Here is a 17482-nt window from a genome sequence, read left to right as displayed (position 1 = left end):
CCAGCCAACAGCCTGCGAAAAGGCGGGAAACTTCAGTCATACTGTCAGGAGAAATGAACTCTGCCATTGACTGAAGGAGTTTGGAAGTGAATCCTTCCCTAGTCAAGCCTTCAAATGAGAACACAGCCATGGCAATATCTTGACTGCAGTCTTGTGAATGACTGAGCTAGAAGAACCAGGTAACCCATGCCCAGATTCCTGACCCACGGAAACGACGAGATAATAGGTGTGTGTTGTTTAAGCCATCAAGTTTGTAGTCATTCATCACACAGAATATATAACTAATATTCTCTATTCGAACACAGAGCCAGTATTACTCATCACGTGTTATTCCCAACTAGATGGGAGGCCTGAGAACAAGGACAAGAGGTCAGCCCTTTCAGCCCCCACACAGTGCCTGACACACAGTAGACACTCAAAACGTGTTTGTTTAATGAATAAATGAATATGATCTTTAAGATTCTACCCGGCTTTAAAAAATGTCACTACAATTCCAGAATGTTGAGACTCCATTAACTGTTACCTTCACAGAAGGTCAATGAGGATATCAAATTTCCAAGGAATAAGGAAGAATGCAGAGGGCAAGCATTCTTCTGTAACAGTTATAGATTCTTTGACACAATTTGCCAAGCAGTTAGGCACACTGGGCCCCATAAATGTAATAACGATGTCTACCGGGTGCCTTTGTAGATGGTCAAAGTCAAAGGCAAAATCGCAAAACCTGCTGAAAGGCAGCTAGGACCATTAGCTGCTATTTGAAACCCGGAGGCAAAGAGACATTATGAGCCTCAAACCAGTCAGAGGAAGAGTCATCCATCAGTCAGCCAGGAAGCCAGGGACAGAATTCTAAATCTAAGTCTGCCTAGAACCCCAGAAAGCTCTTCCTGCTTCCCCCTTGTCCTTGCCTCCCCCCCCCTTCTTCCTCTGCCACAGAAACAAAAACACCATTCTCGGAGCTAGAAAGACCTGCAGATCATTGCCTCCAAGCCCCTCATTGTACAGATGGGAAGACTGAGGCCTGGAGAGGACGGACTTGGCCGACAGTATACAGAAAGTCCCGGGAACAGCATTCTTTTTTAGAATTCCCTGAAGACTGGAGTTAAAGATAAAAACAAAACAAAACAAAAAGCTTCCTTGAGGATCAGCGAGGACATGAAGCAATTAACCAGAAATTTAGTCACATCATTATTTAAAAAAAAAAAAGAAGTCTTACAGGATCCACGCAAACAAGCAAAACTAAGAATTATTTTCTCGAAGCAGTTCTTTTTCTTCTTTCTTTTTTTCTAAGATTTATTTTTTTTTAGAGAGAGCATGCACACAAGCAGGAGGGCCAGAGGGAGAGGGAGAGAGATTCTCCAGCATACTCCAGGGTGAACGCAGAGCCCGATGTGCGGCTCGATCCCAGGACCCTGAGATCGTGTCCTGAACCGAAACCAAGACTCAGACGCTCCACTGATCGCACCACCCAGGTGCCCCTCAAAGCAATTCTTACAGCAGCACAGAGCTGCCCTGGTCCCAGGTACCATGCTACATGCTTTACCAGCATTATTATCACTAACTTTCCAACCGTCACTCTTTTATAGCCCTTCTTATTGCTCTTTTTAAAAATATATAAAGAAACTGAGGTTCAGAGAGGTGATGTGATTCCTCCAAGGTTACATCACCAGGAATTATTTCACCAAGTCTGTCTGCGGTTCTGTTATCACTTTACTGTGATGCCAAAAAGCCTGGGACATTGAGGCTCAGCGCACGGGGTAGCAGCTGGGGAGCCTCGCCTGGGTCCCTAACATCAGAGCTCACCAGTAGCATGTGTGAGGCTCCCAACACAGCAGCTCCCGACTCTCAGCTCCAGGAGGACAGGAACCCTGGTGAACATCCAGAACATCGCCTGGCAGAATGGAGGGGGAGCTAAGTGAAGTTGGAACGATGGATGAACGGCGGGAGGGAACGCATGGATGGATGCCCCAGTTAACCGTGCTGATGGGTACATGGCAAGGATGTGTCTTCTGGGGGCTTCTCTAATCTGAGCTGCGCCGGTATGTGGAGTGAGGATCCGGGTGTAACCACTATATAATCCTCTGATTAAAGAAGCTCTTCTCTACGTAGCAATCGGATTACCACACAGCATGTCTGATAAGGTCGCTTCCATGGCTCTGCCTCTTTCTGGCCTCAAACTGACTCCCTGCAATTTATTATTGCCATCATTATCATTTGTTATTTCCCCCAAAGCTATATGAGAGAAGCCAGCATCAATCCCAACTGTCTTGATGCTAGTGCAGTGAGAGCCTGCTGGGGGCTCATACGGGGTGTCCTTAACGGTACAGACTTTGGGAGAAGAGCCTCAGAGCCCAGACACAGTTTTCTTATCTGTACAGTAGGGGTCATAATAATATCTGTTTCACAGAATTACTGTGGGGATTAAAGACACGATGCTTGTACAGTGCTTAGCCCTTCCCTGCAAGTTCTCAGTACCTTTCCGTTTTAGCTACTCAACAGACAGCGGGACAGACACCACTGACGCCTTGTGGGACTGTGCCTAAGACAGCAACCTTCTCTGGCCCTTGATTGTCCTATCTGTAAGGCAAGAGTGGGAGAGGGGTCAAGGATGTATTCAACAACTAATTACTGAGCCAGTATCGTGTGTTTGACCTGGGGCTGAGCACCGGACACAGAGAGACAAAGGAGCCCATAGCCCTGTTCTTAGGGGGCTCCCGTGTGGCAAGAACTTTAAACACGATGGATGCAAGCCTTGTGGGAACAGCTGGTACTTGCCAGGCAGGGTGATAAGCCCTGTGCATCCATGAACTCAGGCGATCATATTGCTGATGATACCACCACGGTCCCTATTTCGCAGGCAAAGAGTACTGAGGCACATAAGACCCCTATGACTTGCCCAAGGTCACACAGTGAATATGAGAGATGGGTTTGAAACCTGGAGATCAGTTCTATGCTCTTGCCCCCTTCTAGCGCAAACATCACATAATTCTTTATGACCATGAGACGGACTCTGGGGAGATTATGCCAAGGCCAAGATAAACACAGGTATCCCCCACCCCAAAAAGGCAAACAGCAAAAGTAGCATTCAGGGTTTGTGTTGCAGTGAGCTGTTACATAGGCAGCGTGCACCCTGAGCCACGAGAACAACGCCCTCAAACCAAGCTCCATCCCCAGAAACTACACTCAGCATCTCTGCATCAAGCCACTGGAGCTCCGAGCTGTGTCTGTGAGCACCTGTGCTTGACCTTGACTTATTCTGTGCATCCGTTAGCAAGCTGTGTCCTAAGGTATAAGAACAGCCCGAGAGAGGTTATTTTGGGGGTCTGAGGATGCTCAAAAGTTTTTCCATAATAATGAATGTTAATCCCTTCTTTGCTTTATAGCATTTCAGCTTCCCAAAGTTTCATCAGAAAACGCTCTACTTTTGGATGGGGAGGGTTGCTGTACCTGTACCCTCTTTTCCTCATGTTTCGTTCTCTTTTTCTCGCCTCTCTCTTATCTCCCTGCCATTCCACCAATATTGTCTGCATTGTCTACCAGTCCTAGACGTGGGCATTTCCCTTTTCTCTGCTGATACCATCCCCACTGACACTGTGGGGAAGAGACAGGTCGTGGTCCTGAAGCGGATGTGGTAACTCCAAAACCAGGAGATACTCCCCACGACACCCCGCATCAGATTTCTCTGAGCCCCTGACTCCATGTCCCGGCTGGGATCCCAATCCTCTCCACCCCACCTCTCTCAATGAGGTGGTCCTTATTAAACACACCCCCCACTCATTCCCGCCTGCACCAAACAGCAGCGTACCAACTGGGAATCCTTAGTATGCGGCTTGTGTTTAACCTCCGACATTCCCAGCCCAGCGTGTAAGGAAATGTGGTTTTCATCTCCTTCCCACGTGGAACCTTTTAGCATCTTTCAACCAAGCATGCCTGAGGTTGGGCAGCACAGCGGGTGAGTAAGAACTCTGGAGCCAGACTGCCTGGGTTCGATTCCCAACTCTTCCATTAACTGCCTCTGCAATCTTGGGGCAGGCAGTTACGTCCCTGTGTCCTGATTTTTCTGTCTGTTTTACCAGGATGATGAGGGTGATGATGACGATGGTGGTGGTGGTGGTCAAATCTTTCTCTTTTTTTTTTTTTTAAAGATTTTATTTATTTATTTAACAGAGAGAGAGAGAGGTTGCAAGTAGGGCTAGAGGCAGGCGGTGGGGGGGAAGCAGGCTCCCTGCCCTGCAGAGAGCCTGATGAGGGACTTGATCCCAGAACCCTGAGATCATGACCTGAGCTGAAGGCAGAGGCTTAACCCCCTGAGCCACCCAGGCACCCCTTGAATCTCTCTTTACAGAAGAGTTGGGGGGATTGAGTGTTTAAAACAGTGTCTGGCACTTATTAACCTCAGTTGTATTTTTCTCTATGTCCCACAGGAAATGCATCTTAAAAGAATCTCTATTGCCTTCTACAGATACATTCCATCAGATAAGAAGAAAAAGGAGGAGTTCCAAATGACTTTGCAACAGAAAAAGTCTTTTTTTTTTTTTTAAAGATTGCCTTAACAAGAGAAGAGAAAAGAACTGAAAACTTCCTGGTATTCTACGAGTTGCTGCGTGTTTTTTTATTGGATAGGATGCAGCCCTTTGGGGACACAGGAAAGGTTGAGAAACTCCGCAGATGAGAGGGGAAGCCATTTTTTATGGGCACTCCATTAGTAAAGGGACGTTCTGAACTGGAATAATTTTTTATTTCTTAATGTCCAGAGCGCAACTCAGTATGCTACCTCTTTGTTAAAACAAAAACATAACAACCAAAACTCTCATTTGACACAAAGCACTTTGGACTTGAATACAATTCACTCTTCCCACTGTCTTTCAACTGCTCCAGTGTCTTCAAGGTGCCAGAAACATCCATGGGAGAAGGACATTGATTTGCCAGAGTTGGGGAGCAATAACGAACTCCTGGTGAAAGTGACTTTGGTGAAGTCAGCCAAGGGAAGCCTCAGCATACACGAGAGAATATTTTCCTTCTGAAGAGGGCAGTATGCATCCAGGGCTGGGTCTGCTTCCGGACTCAGGGCTTCCTTCCAGATCTGGAAGGCTGGAGGCAGAGTAGCCCTCAGGAGCCCAGGCATCTTGGATTTCCAAGAGCTTATTTCTGAACGACAAACACATCTTCCGACATGAAATAGAATTCCTGAGGTTTGAGCACAGTTAGACACTGCCTCTCATCAGAGGGTACACGATGCAAACAGATACGAAGGCAGTTATGCACGATGGATGGGAGAAGCCCCCAGGAGTTATTTTCCCTGCTCTTGTACTTGCCTGCCCCCCTCCCTGAAACTAGCATCTATGAAATTAAACAATAGCATGGCATCCCAGATGGTCTCTGATGTTTGCAGAAGAAAGTGTTTCTTTCTCTACCAAGACATGTGTGTGATGTAGTTCCTACTGCCTGAAGCAAAATACCTTTTCCGCAAGCATCCTTGCACAGAGATAAAGTGTAGGGAATGGGGATCTTAGCTTCTAGGTGCATTTATCAAGCCAATCACAGTAATTATAATTAGAACCACAAACTAAGTGAAAGCCGAGCATGAAATACATTTGCAGAAAACATGAACTGCATATAATTAAGCCCCGCTTGGTGACATTTTGAGATATGCCATTAAAATAATTGGGGGGTGGGGGAGATTGATTTTTTTTTTATCTAAATATTTTTGGCTTGTTGCATCAAAGGCTTCAGTGGCAGTTAAAAGCAGGAAGAACCATACACATCATTAGCTGCTAAACCTAGGGCCATGACGGATATGTCCAAAGGTAGCTTAACGGGTTATTTAAAACACTCCAACAAATACATTCATTGGGTATCAATTTAACCTAGATCTGTCTCAGGGAAGTGAATAAGACACTTGAAGATTGGGGATGCAGGGAATATAGCTTCGATTCCCAACCTCAGTTTTGGGCATGCACTAACCTAACAGAGCTGAAAATCCTTCTGTGATTATCCAATGCCCAGAAAAGAAAGCCCATTCTCCTTAGGGGGACCTTTGTTCAGGTGTCACCTCTTTGATAAAGTCATTCAAATATTCTCCTCCCCTAAACCTGTGCTCTCTCAGCCATCATGACACTTACCATACTGGTTTTTAACTTTACTTATTCGTCTGGTCTTTCTCCCCTATGAAACAATGACCTCCTTGAGTGATTTCATTGTTTTTTAAAATTTCATTTATTTGTCAGAGAGAGAGCAAGCAAGCACAAGCAGGGGAGGCAGCTGGCAGAAGGGGAAGATTTCCCACCAAGCAAGGAGCTCCATGCAGGACTCGATTCCAGGACCCTGGAATCATGACCTGAGCCAAAGGCAGATGCTTACCTGACTGAGCCACCCAGATATCCCGCAATTTCATTTTTTTACCCAGTGTCTCTAGCACCCAGTACATGACCCAGTACAGAATAGGTGCTTGAAAAACAGTGAATCAAGAGTGACCAAGTAAGTAAGTGAATAAATAAATGGATGCTTCATCTTTCTAGGGCTAGCTCAAACTGCTCTGTTAGATGATAGTCATTCTCTCTCTCCGGCAGGTAGAAGTTTTCATTGGCAATTCCACGTTTTTAGGGAAAAGAAAGTTTCCTATAGGAGAACAGTTTAGGAGTCAGTTGATTGGGGGTGTGTGTGTGTGTGTGTGTGTGTGTACTGGGCTCCTTAGAAAGCCACCTTTGAATCTGGATCATATTTGGGTAGTGGGGTGGGGGAGAACTCTAGGCCACACCTTGGAATATCTTCCCATTTCGTCCTGGAATGGGAAGGCACAGAATACTTTTCTCCCCAATCCTTTATACAAATTTTTAAATTTTTTTTGAGATAATTGTAGATTCACATGAATTTGTAAGAAAGAATACACAGACATCCCATGTTTTCCCCTGTGTTGACAAGATCACAATCAGTACATTGATATTGTTATACAACCCACCTGCCTTATTCAGATTTTACCAGTCTTACACTCACCCATTTGTGTGTGTATGCGGGTTGTGTATACTTATATTTCTGAAAGCGGCTTTCTGGCCTCCCAGGTAGTGGTCCAGTCGGCAGGCACCCGGAATACGCTTGTATAGATCTCTAGCACACAGTAGGTGCCCAACCATCGTCCACAGAAACACTTGAACTTGTAAGTCGGGGAGTGCAAGAGTGAGAGCGCAACATTTTAAGGCAGGAAACCGAGCCTAGCGTGTTTAGCAGTTTAGAGGCAAAAAGTTGGCTATTTTCCCCCATAATTGTGAATTAGCTAGCCGGCTAATTGCTCCAAAGCGGTCCTGAGGCTTAGGCTTCGATCCCCAAAGAGCATAGGTTTGGAGCCCACCCGATCTCAACTCGTGGCTGGAGAAGTGGGAAGGGGGCTTCGCAGGGCCCCCGGAGCTCCTCCCACCCCAACCCCCACTTTCACCCCTTTCTTCCCCTGGGCTGGACTGTTTCACCCCGTCTCCAGGCAACCGCCAGGCGCGAGGCGGGACGTCATTTCCTGAAGAGCCCGTGGGGGGAGGGGGGAGAGAGGGGGAGGGGCAGGGGGCGGGGCCAAGTCTGGGCAGGCGACGGCGACGGCGTCGGAACTCGCTGGAAGATCGGCCCCGGGCAGCTCAACAGTTCGCAAAGTCCCGGCTCGCGGCGGCGCGGCTCCGTCTGCGCCCAGGCGGCGCAGGACCGCGGGGGTCCGGGGGCTGCTGCGTCCTCGGACATGTCCCGCAGCCCCTCGTGGACGCCCGCGCGGCTCCACGGGCTGCGGTTCGAGGGGCTGGGGGACTAGAGCGCCCCCACCCCAACTTAAGACTTTGGGGTCCCCCAGCCCGAGAGGAACGGGCGGCCCGGCTGGGGAGCCCCGGGCATGGTGTGACGGGGCGGTCTGCTTTGCTGCGCCCCCCACTCCAGACACCCGCCGTCTCTGTGCCCTCCCGAATGTAGCTGCTCTCTCCGCGTCCCCGCCTCCCCCCCCCCCAACACACACTCCGGACTCCAGCCGCAGTCTCCGCGACCTCCGGGCTACAGCCGCCAACTCCACGTCCCCCGGGACCCTGTCGCCGTCTCCGCGTTGCCCGGACTCCGGCCGCCGTCTCCGTGTCCTCCTGACTCCAGCCGCCGTCTCTACGCCCCTCGGACTCCAGGATCAGGACCCCTCCGTCTTCGCGCGCCCGGGACTCCAGCGGCGGTCTCCGCGATCCCCCCGGGATTCTGCCACTGTTGCCTCGCCCCCCAGACCCAGACTCCGGCCGCCGTCCCCTCGTCTCCCCGGATCCAGCCCCTTCTCCGCGCCCACCCGCTCGCCGCGAAGCCAGACTCCGGCCGCCGTCTCCGCGCCCCCCGGGCTCCGGCTGCCGTTCCGGTGCCGGCCAGCGCCAGCAGTTGCCCCTCGGCGCGCCCCGCGTCCGCTCGGGCCTCGGCGGGGAGATGAACGCACCGCTGGACGGCCTGTCGGTGAGCTCGTCCTCCACCGGCTCGGTGGGCTCGGCGGCCGGGGCGGGCGGTGGCGGCGGGGGCGCGGGGCTGCGGCTTCTGTCTGCCAACGTGCGCCAGCTGCACCAGGCGCTGACGGCGCTGCTGAGCGAGGCGGAGCGGGAGCAGTTCACGCACTGCCTGAACGCGTACCACGCGCGCCGCAACGTCTTCGACCTGGTGCGCACCCTGCGCGTGCTGCTGGACAGCCCGGTCAAGCGGCGCCTGCTGCCCATGCTGCGCCTGGTCATCCCGCGCTCCGACCAGCTGCTCTTCGACCAGTACACCGCCGAGGGTCTCTACCTGCCCGCCACCACCCCCTACCGGCAGCCCGCCTGGGGCGGCCCCGACGGTGCGGGGCCGGGGGAGGTGCGCCTGGTGAGCCTGCGGCGCGCCAAGGCTCACGAGGGCTTGGGCTTCAGCATCCGCGGGGGCTCGGAGCATGGCGTGGGCATCTATGTGTCGCTGGTGGAGCCAGGCTCTCTGGCCGAAAAGGAAGGGCTGCGAGTTGGGGACCAGATTCTGCGTGTCAATGACAAGTCCCTGGCCCGGGTGACCCACGCTGAGGCTGTCAAGGTAAGCCTGTGGTCTGGGGACAAGTACAGGACAGAGTGACAGGAGCTCTGCCTGTGTGTGTCCTTAGGCAAACTGCCTAATCTTTCTGGGCCCCGTCTTTAAGACTGGAACATCTAGTTTTGTTTTAGCAGATAACGGGCACTGTGGATAGGGTGGTGGGCAAAACAGACTTGGAGCCTGCTTTCGTGGGGGGCATAAAGGCTGGCAGTGTGTGGGACAGACATCAGATACGCGGGCAAATATATGATTACAAGTGTGAAAGGCATAGGGATTCTTACCAGCATTAAAAAAGGAAAAGGTAAGGTCTCCTGTTGGCATGTGGTTAGTAATCAGTGGGTGGTCCCCACTTCTGCTGTTGCTGTTCTCATCGTTCAGGCAGGTTTTGACCCTGGAAGAAAGTTTTGTTAGCACCAGCCCGGTGGGAGGAGGCTGTCTGTGATCCTCAGGGCTCCAGCCTGACTCAGCTGTGGACACACCAGGCTGTGTGTCCTGGGACTGGACTCTTCCTCTGCAAACCTCTGGATCTCCACGAGGAAAATGGGGCCACTGGACCTTCTAAGTGTCCCTAACCTTGTTGGCAAGGAGGCCCTTGCCTGCATGTCACAAACAAATTCCCCCCCCCCCTTGAGAGTAGCTGCACTTTTTGTGTCTGTTAATTGAGAAAAATAACCTCATGACAACCGTCTCCTAGGGATTTAATCAAGCTGTTTAAAGCGGTTTCGTGTTTGCTAATCGCACCGCCTAGGGCTGTTGAAAACCAGTTGGGGTATGAGATGGATAGTGTTTGGTGTACATGTGCATTTGAGAATCCCTTGAAGGTGTTTACACAAACACACATACACACACACGCCACTTTTGCCCATCTTTGTACAGGAAGTGAAGAAGTTTGGGGAAAAAACAGTGATCTACTCAGCTTGTGCGGGTGGGAAGATGTTTCCTAGGGATTTAGGGTGCCCTGTGACCCAGCTTCTCTCCACCACACCTTTTGTCCCTGCCTCGTGTCCTCCTCAGTGCAGGTGATTGGGACACCAGCTGAGGGCCTGCTGGGCTACTTCCTGTGTCCTCTTCAGTGACCCATGGTCAGGTGTGTAGTGAGCCCACTTCCTGCCCGTTCACTTGGGGCAGAACCATCTCCTGCTTAACTCTTCGCTTTCCTTGTTTGGTTGCCAGCCCTTCTGCCCCCTGCCCCTTGAGGATTTCAGACACTTCTCTGCTGTTCCTGGGAAAAGCCTGATGTTTGATACTGTTTTGGGGAGGGGGGGTGTAGCAGACAAAGGTTCTTGTGGATTTCCATGCACCTGCCCTCCTCCCTCTCTGTCTCCTCCCCCCCCACATCAGTCTTCCCTCTTCTCTGACATTCCATATATTTATAAAGAAATAGTCCATTAGCCTTTGGCCCTAAAAGGTCTGGAGTTCCAGATGATACATTTATACTCAAAAGATACATGATCCAAATGGTCAATTATAATTGTGGATTCAATTTTAGAGGCAATTTTAAAAGACTTGTGTAACTGGTCATCACAAGGTGACAGACTTTGGAAAGGCCTCAGGTAACCCGGACAGGGAAAGCATGGGCCCTCCTGTCGGTGGACGTCCCAGTGTCAGGCACAGCCAGAGGCTGGAGCTATGTGGCTTGGAGCTTCAGCTCGGCCCTCCTGGGTCTCATGCATGTCGCCCTGCCTGTCCTGTCGGAGCCTCCGTGGCTCCTCTCGTAAAACCTAAACTCTCCGTGCTGTGGTTTTTGAGCACACGATGTGTGTGGGAGCCCTGGGAGCTGAGCAGCCTCCTGGGTCCCTGACTGTCCCTTTTCCTCTGGAAGGGGTCGGCTGAGGCCAAACGAACTCCTGCCTCGGGGTGCCCCTCTTCTGGCCAACGCCAGACACAGCTTGCCTGGAACTCACCCCTTTGGAAGCAACAGGCAAAATGAATACGGCTTTGTGTCACCTTAACTCCAGGGGGAAAGGGGAACAGACTTTCCGTGTGGGTGGAATTTAAGACGGAGGAGGCGGAACCTGGTCTCTGCGGCCTCTGCTGCGAGCATCTCCTGGTGGCAGGATAGGCAGGCGGCATCAGGACACTTCAGAAGAACCCCTGGAGCTGGTGACCCACCTCCACAAAATTAAGGGCATTAAGTCCCTGAACCTCAAGCCCAAAGAGGCCCCAGCTTCGCTAAGTTATACACTGCCCTTCACCAGGATGGTCTCAACTTTCAGTCCCCTCTATTAGCTTTAGTGCGGTAGGGCCTGGTGTCGGAGATTTTATGATGTGGGTACACTCCTTTTAACCAAACCTCAGACTTGAGTCAAATATCACCAGTTTTTCTGCTTTTTCTGTGCCATAGACCCCATTGCATTTATTACAGGACCTGTTTTCTTGCTCCTTCAATGTTATTTGTTCATTTGTTTGTTTGTTTCCTCCCCATCTTTCTGGAAGTAGAACTGGCAAATGAAAATTGTATATAATTAAGGTGTACAGTGTGATTGATTTGTGATACCCGTACAGGATAAGAAGATTACCACAATCAAGCTAATTATCTATCACGTCCCAGAGTTATTTTATTTTTGTGGTAAGAACACTTAGGATATGCTCTCTTCGCAAATTTCAAGCATACAGTACAGAATTATCTATTGTAGTCACCGTGCTGGGCCTTAGATCCCCAGAACTTACTCATTTTATAACTGAAGGTCTGTACCCTTTGACTGACATTTTCCTATTTCCTTCCCTCCTGGTCTCTGGCAGCCACTCTTCTGCTCTTTGCTTCTGTGAATTAGGCTTCTTTAGATTCCACATATAAGTGAGATCATCTAGCATTTGCTTTTATGGGTCTGGCTTATTTCACTCAGTATAACGCCCTCCAGGTGCATCCCTATTGTTGAAAAGGACAGATTTTCCTTCCCTTTTTTTGTGGCCGAATAGTATTCCTCTGTGTGTGTGTGTGTGTGTGTGTGTGTGTGTGCACTTTTTCTGTTCCTCTGTCAATATAGACTTGTTTCTGTGTTTTGGCTCTTGAGATGTGTTTTCAATCTTAAAAAAACCTTTATTTTTCTCCTGCAGGTAGAAAGAGGGGGAAAAGATCCTCTGAGCATCCTGAAGGAGAGATTGTGTGTATGTGTGTGTGTGTAGTAAAAAGAAAATAAAATTTTAGGAATAGAGTTACTTAAGAGTTCATGAATCAGAGAGGGTCACACCCTCCCAGGGAGCAAAGGCGATTGAACGTACAATTTTTTTTTTCCACTTCTCTCTCTCCCAAATCAAGGATCCATTGTTCCTCAGAGCAGTTTAGCAAGGATTCTGTTCCTCTCTCCAGAGGGCTCCCATCCCTCTCTTGAAGCCTATTTGCTAAGTCATCAGTGACAGGTCCAGATAAGGCAAGCCATTTACTATTTGTAATTATATTGAAAAGTTTGATTTTTGAAAAATCTCTCTTGAATGAACATGAGCCAAACCAAAAAAAAAAAAAAGTAGACCTTTCAGAGGTTTCCAGCCAGAAAGTGTTGGTAAATTAACCAAGGAGCCCAGACACCAGGGATGGTGCACTGGGCTCTGCCACATGCCTGCTGTGTGACCTTGGGCCAATGGCTGACCCTCTCTGTGTCCTAGGGTGGATTGCCCAGAGTCTGCCCAGGGTCCCTTCTGGGCTCAGACATTCTGCGATTTGCTCAGTATGTGCTACACAGAAGGCATTTAGAATGTCTAATCCGGTGTTTTCTTGTTCTTTTGGAATTGATTTCATTTAAGGCAGAGTTAAGAAAGTTGGCTAAGGATTAAGAGATGAGAATCTTGGCTCTCTTGTGTAGCCTCCTACTAATTCAGGAAATTGACGGGTGACACACTGTGCTGATGAGAACTTGACTGCTCTCCCTCCACCCAAGAACACCAATCCTGGTGCCATTCCAGAGTAAATGAGAAGACGACCATGGGATGGCAGCATGCACAGCACTCCCCTGGGGCGCTCCAAATCACATTCACTTACCCGCTTGCCCTCCAAGTCCCCGATTCTGCAGGTGGCAGGGCACGGGGTGGCAGGGCGTGGGGTAGCCGGGTGCTGCTGGGATGTGTGTGGCCTGTGTGTGTTTCATCCCAATAAAAATGAAATGGCTTCATTACAATCTCAACATCCCCCCCGGGTTCCTCCAAGGGGCATATTAGAATTTGAAACGTTCCAGAAGTTAAAAACATCGGCCAGCCCTTTCATTTAATTAGAGTCATCACACCCTCCCTTCCTCTGCATAATAACCCACAAAGAGTCTGTCCATATTAATATAAGTGATTTTATTTAGTCCAGCACATTCTAAACGACACATTTGTCATTTTCCCATTGTACATGGTTAGCTGAAGCCATTATAAATGATTACCACTTCCAACTTTGTATCTGAAATGCAGCTTCTCTCACTGGGTTTATTACCATTTTCCAATTTGGAAAACATGGGTAACGTGTTCATGGGGATGCACAGACTTTCCACTGGCCCCATCCTCTTTCCTGGGTCCTGTGGGTCTTGCCAGCAACGACATGTTGAAAGCTCACTATTAATAAACTCCTTATTAAATAGATGTTTGCTGGCCGGATCCAGAGTGTGATGTAGTGCGTTGAGAGGGTCCATTTCTTTAATTTAATCTTATTTATTTCTGTGGCCCAAGCTGATACTCAAGGTTTCAGACAATTACAGTGCCCGCATAGGACCAAATCCTACGGCAGCTGGTTATTTCCTCATGAAGGAAGTGTTTTGTAGGCTGGAAGAGAATGCCCTTATTTTTGAGTGGGGGAGAGATTGATATTACTATTAGAAGAGTCCTGCCTCTTGGCTTTAAGCCGGACACGAAAGAGATCGAGAATTACCCGGGAGCCAGCGTCTTGTTTTTCTGTCACCTTCCTCTTGCGACACACCCAGCGTTGTTTATTACCTGCCATAGACTGATCATCTGGATGCGCCTGCAAAGATAAGGACGATCCTTTAACCCCCACCTAATTGGATTCGGTGTGTGTTGTTGCTTCCCTCTTTTGCCACGCGGCACACAGCCTGTATGCACCTGTCAAGTGCGCGCGGCCCCTCACATGCCCATCTGCTCCTGTGCCCAGCACATGTGCATCTCCTCCGAGTCACAATCCGCCCCCAACCCCTACACCCTGCAAAGGGCTTTGCACTGAAGCAGGCGTCCATGGGGGATTAGGCTCCAACTGGCTTTCCAGCAAGATTCTTTTATGACCTCGAAGAGCGGCGTTTGGGCTCCACTGCTCAGGCACCCCAAACTAGTCCCCAGCAAGGACCAGAGAATTTGATTAGAGGGAGTGACATTTAACGGCTGGAGGTGGTTGGAGGTTGAAATACAAATCTTTCAAAACCTATTCTTTTTTCTTCCTTTTTTTTTTTTAAACCCCCAAGCAAGAATCTGATGTGAACAGGGAGCTCACACAGGCTTCTCATTGTGCCCCAGGGTGGGGGGCTGCTTTTTAAAGGTTCCTGTGCTGCAGACATTTCACTTGACTTTGACAGCATGGCAGGTGGTAAAGGGTGCTGAGAACAGGAATCAAACCATTTGTTTCCTGCACACTCCTGGCGTCCGCTGCAGGAGGCAGCACCGCGGGGCCGGTGCACTTGTGTTTGAACTTTGCTTTACCGGAACGCTCCGGGAGGAAAGGAGGCTGGCGTCAGCGAGTGAGCACTGCCTCTGTGTCAGGTGCTTTCTCCTTCCCTGGAGGGTAGGGGGTGAGGGGAGGCCAGGAAGGTCAGGCTCCAGGAGTAAAAATTGACCAGGCCCGGGTCACCATGGGGAATAGAAACGAAGTGGCCCTTCTGCCCTACGTTCCTGCCTGGAACCCAGCCCTAGGCAGTCACGCAGCCAGCCTCCTGGAAGACGCGGCCAGGCCCCCGGCTGGAAGGCAAGCAGGCGTCATACTTTGTGCCTGACATTCGGGAGCCTTTGGGGAACCATCTGCAGACTTCATTTTATTAAGTGGGGAGTGTGGTGCCCATGCATCAAGGGCAGGTGTCATGTCTGAGCCCCACCCGTCCTCATGGGAGCCGTTTATCCATGCAAGCTCTAAGCGGCATTTCGCGCCCCCAGGCCTATGGCTGGTGCTCAGAGTTCAGAGATGGATGGTCAGTGGCCCCTGCCTTCAGGGAGCCGTGGGGGGTGGTGGGTATGGGCCCACCCTGCGCCACAGGTCACTGAGGATTTTAGGTGCTGTGACATCCACATGCCTCCACATCCCTGCCACCCTCTCTCCAAAGCAGGCCCCCACACCCTCCCCTCGTGCTGGTAATTTCCTTCAGAGCACTGCTCACCATGGAAGGACCTTCCTCTGGTTTTGTTGGCTGTGTGCCCTGCCCTCGGCAAATCAGCTCCACGGAAACCAAGATTTGGTCCTTGTTGCTTCCTCACCCACCCCAGCACCTCCACAGGGCCTGACACGCAGTAGGTGTTTTAGTAAATAAATATTTGCTGAGTGAATGGAATGATCTTGCATCCAGCGCAGTGCTGGCGAGTTCAGGATTCCTTGGTTCCCATGTGTGACAGCCGAAGAAAATCCGTGCGTTGCAAGGTGGTGGGTGCTTGGGGAAAAACACTGAGGAATGCCATAGGCTCTAACGTATGCTTCACCACGATGGTAATGGTGTGGCTGTGAGCAGATCATGTGCCCTCTCTGGCCGCCTCAGTCTTTGGAGCTGTGAAATGGCCATAGGCATATCCCACTTGCCTTTCCAGGATGGGTATGGAATTGTATGACTTAATAGGTACAAAAACATTTGGTAAATGGGAAATCCTATGCTACTACTTTAGCAAAAGACCTTTAAAAAAAAAAAAAAAACACACGTGGTCTGGGTGGGCAGGAGCTTTTCCCACCCTCTGTGGCCCCAGCCAGCCTATGAGACCTCTTTGGTTAGTTCATGTTGTTGTTGTAGTTCATGTTGTTGCTTTGCTGTCAATTTTAAAACCACATTCCCAGAAGTGGGTTATTTCTGCAGCCTGTATCTGTGATTCCAAAATAGAATCATTTATGCATTCTGAAGCAATCAATGAACCAACTTTGGGTGAGATATATCTTCTGGCTTTTTGTTAAAAAGATAAACAAATGAACAAAAGAGAAAAAAAAAAGAAACAAAACCCAGCCCTGTTCAGGTTTGAAGAAGACCCAGCATTTCAAGTAGAGGCCAAGTTCCTGCTAATCACACGTACATTTAAAAGCTGCTTTATCCTCTATCAAAAATGCACGAGTGAATTTATTTTTTCTCCTTTTCCAGTCCCAACCCCTTTACCTCCGTGTCCTTTGAGAATTTGTGTTCCTTCCGCTAAATTGGCTGTGGCTTTGCTTCAGCTGGTAGCCAGTTTCATAGTTATTTTTCCTCTCTACCTGAGTTTTCATAATATCAGCATCCTCTCAACTTTGAATGCAAAGCAAATATTTCAGCCTCCCGTAAACAAGTCCCAAGATGTCATCTTTACCAGATTCTAAAGCTGCAGGTTACAGGGAAGAACATAGCAAAGTGGCATCCAAAAGGGTGTATCTAAGTAATCTAGAAGTAGTGATTCAGAAATGTAGCTTGCCCGAGAGTTAACAAGCTCCCTAGGCAAGTCTTCATCACACTCAGGTTTGGGAAGCACCCCCTTCCTTTGGGATCTGCCCCCATCCCCGACATTTATCCACAGAAAGACTTGACTGGAGAGTGGACCCACCCTGTCCCTATCCAGAGCTGTTCCGGAGCAGGACTCCAGAAGTGCAAGGTCAACTGATATGTTGGGCAATCCAGGGAAGAGAGGTCTGTAACCAAGAGGTTAGAGATAGCTTTTGGAGATGGACCTGGGTTCATCTGACTGTGTTACTCGGCTGTGACCTTGAGCATCTCCCTTGGCCTCTCTGTGATGGAGACCCCCTCACCCTTACAAACAGGTTATTGCTACTGTCGCACATCAAAAGTTCGAGAAATAGGGCCACAGAGGTCCCACTGCAGGCATTGTAATGAAAAATGTTATCGACTGCATCCTCTTGGCTTTGAAAGTCTTCTGTTGTGCCTGCTTCGTCTAAAAAAAGAAAAAAGGTGCCTTTGGAAGAAATGACTGGGGCTCAGGGCCCTCTCGATGCATCATAGCTGGTTGAATTGCAGAGTCATTTACTAAATGTGGTCAATATTCCCAAGTAGCGTTTCTCTAAAAATGCAATTGCTCCTGTTTGGGTTTTGGCATCTGCATTTTCTTTCGTTTTACAGAGGTAATAAAGCCCGGAGATCAGATGGAATTGTATGTCCCCCACCTCTCTTAAAAACGTGGGGCAGGTGCTGGGCTCAGAGGCCAATGTGTGACAGTGTAGTTCCCAGATCAGCTGCATCGCCATCCCTGTTCCCCAGCATCCTTCCCTCTTGGGCTCCCCAGGGGCCTTGATGAGAAGGGAGAGAAGGTGGCTGTTTTTCCAGAACCCATTAAAGCAATTAAATGCAGGCTGAAA

General features: G+C 49.6%; 1 protein-coding gene across 2 annotated transcripts in view; it reads left to right on the top strand.

Moving 5' to 3' along the window:
- Nucleotides 1–7984: 7984 nt before the first annotated feature.
- WHRN (whirlin) overlaps nt 7985–17482 on the top strand; it is an 85966-nt gene continuing 76468 nt past the window's right edge. For both annotated transcript variants that reach the window (XM_032865694.1, XM_032865693.1), the window contains exon 1: nt 7985–9042. In XM_032865694.1, the coding sequence (XP_032721585.1) occupies nt 8422–9042 (621 nt within the window). In that variant the 5' untranslated portion in view covers nt 7985–8421. The remainder of the gene's footprint in view (nt 9043–17482) is intronic.

This window comes from Lontra canadensis, unplaced genomic scaffold (genome assembly GCF_010015895.1).
Source record: "Lontra canadensis isolate GAN:19392208 unplaced genomic scaffold, GSC_riverotter_1.0 scaffold30, whole genome shotgun sequence".
Classification (NCBI taxonomy): Eukaryota; Metazoa; Chordata; class Mammalia; order Carnivora; family Mustelidae; genus Lontra; species Lontra canadensis.
The sequence above is the reverse complement of the archived record's forward strand: the minus strand, read 5'-3'. Positions and strand labels throughout refer to the sequence as shown.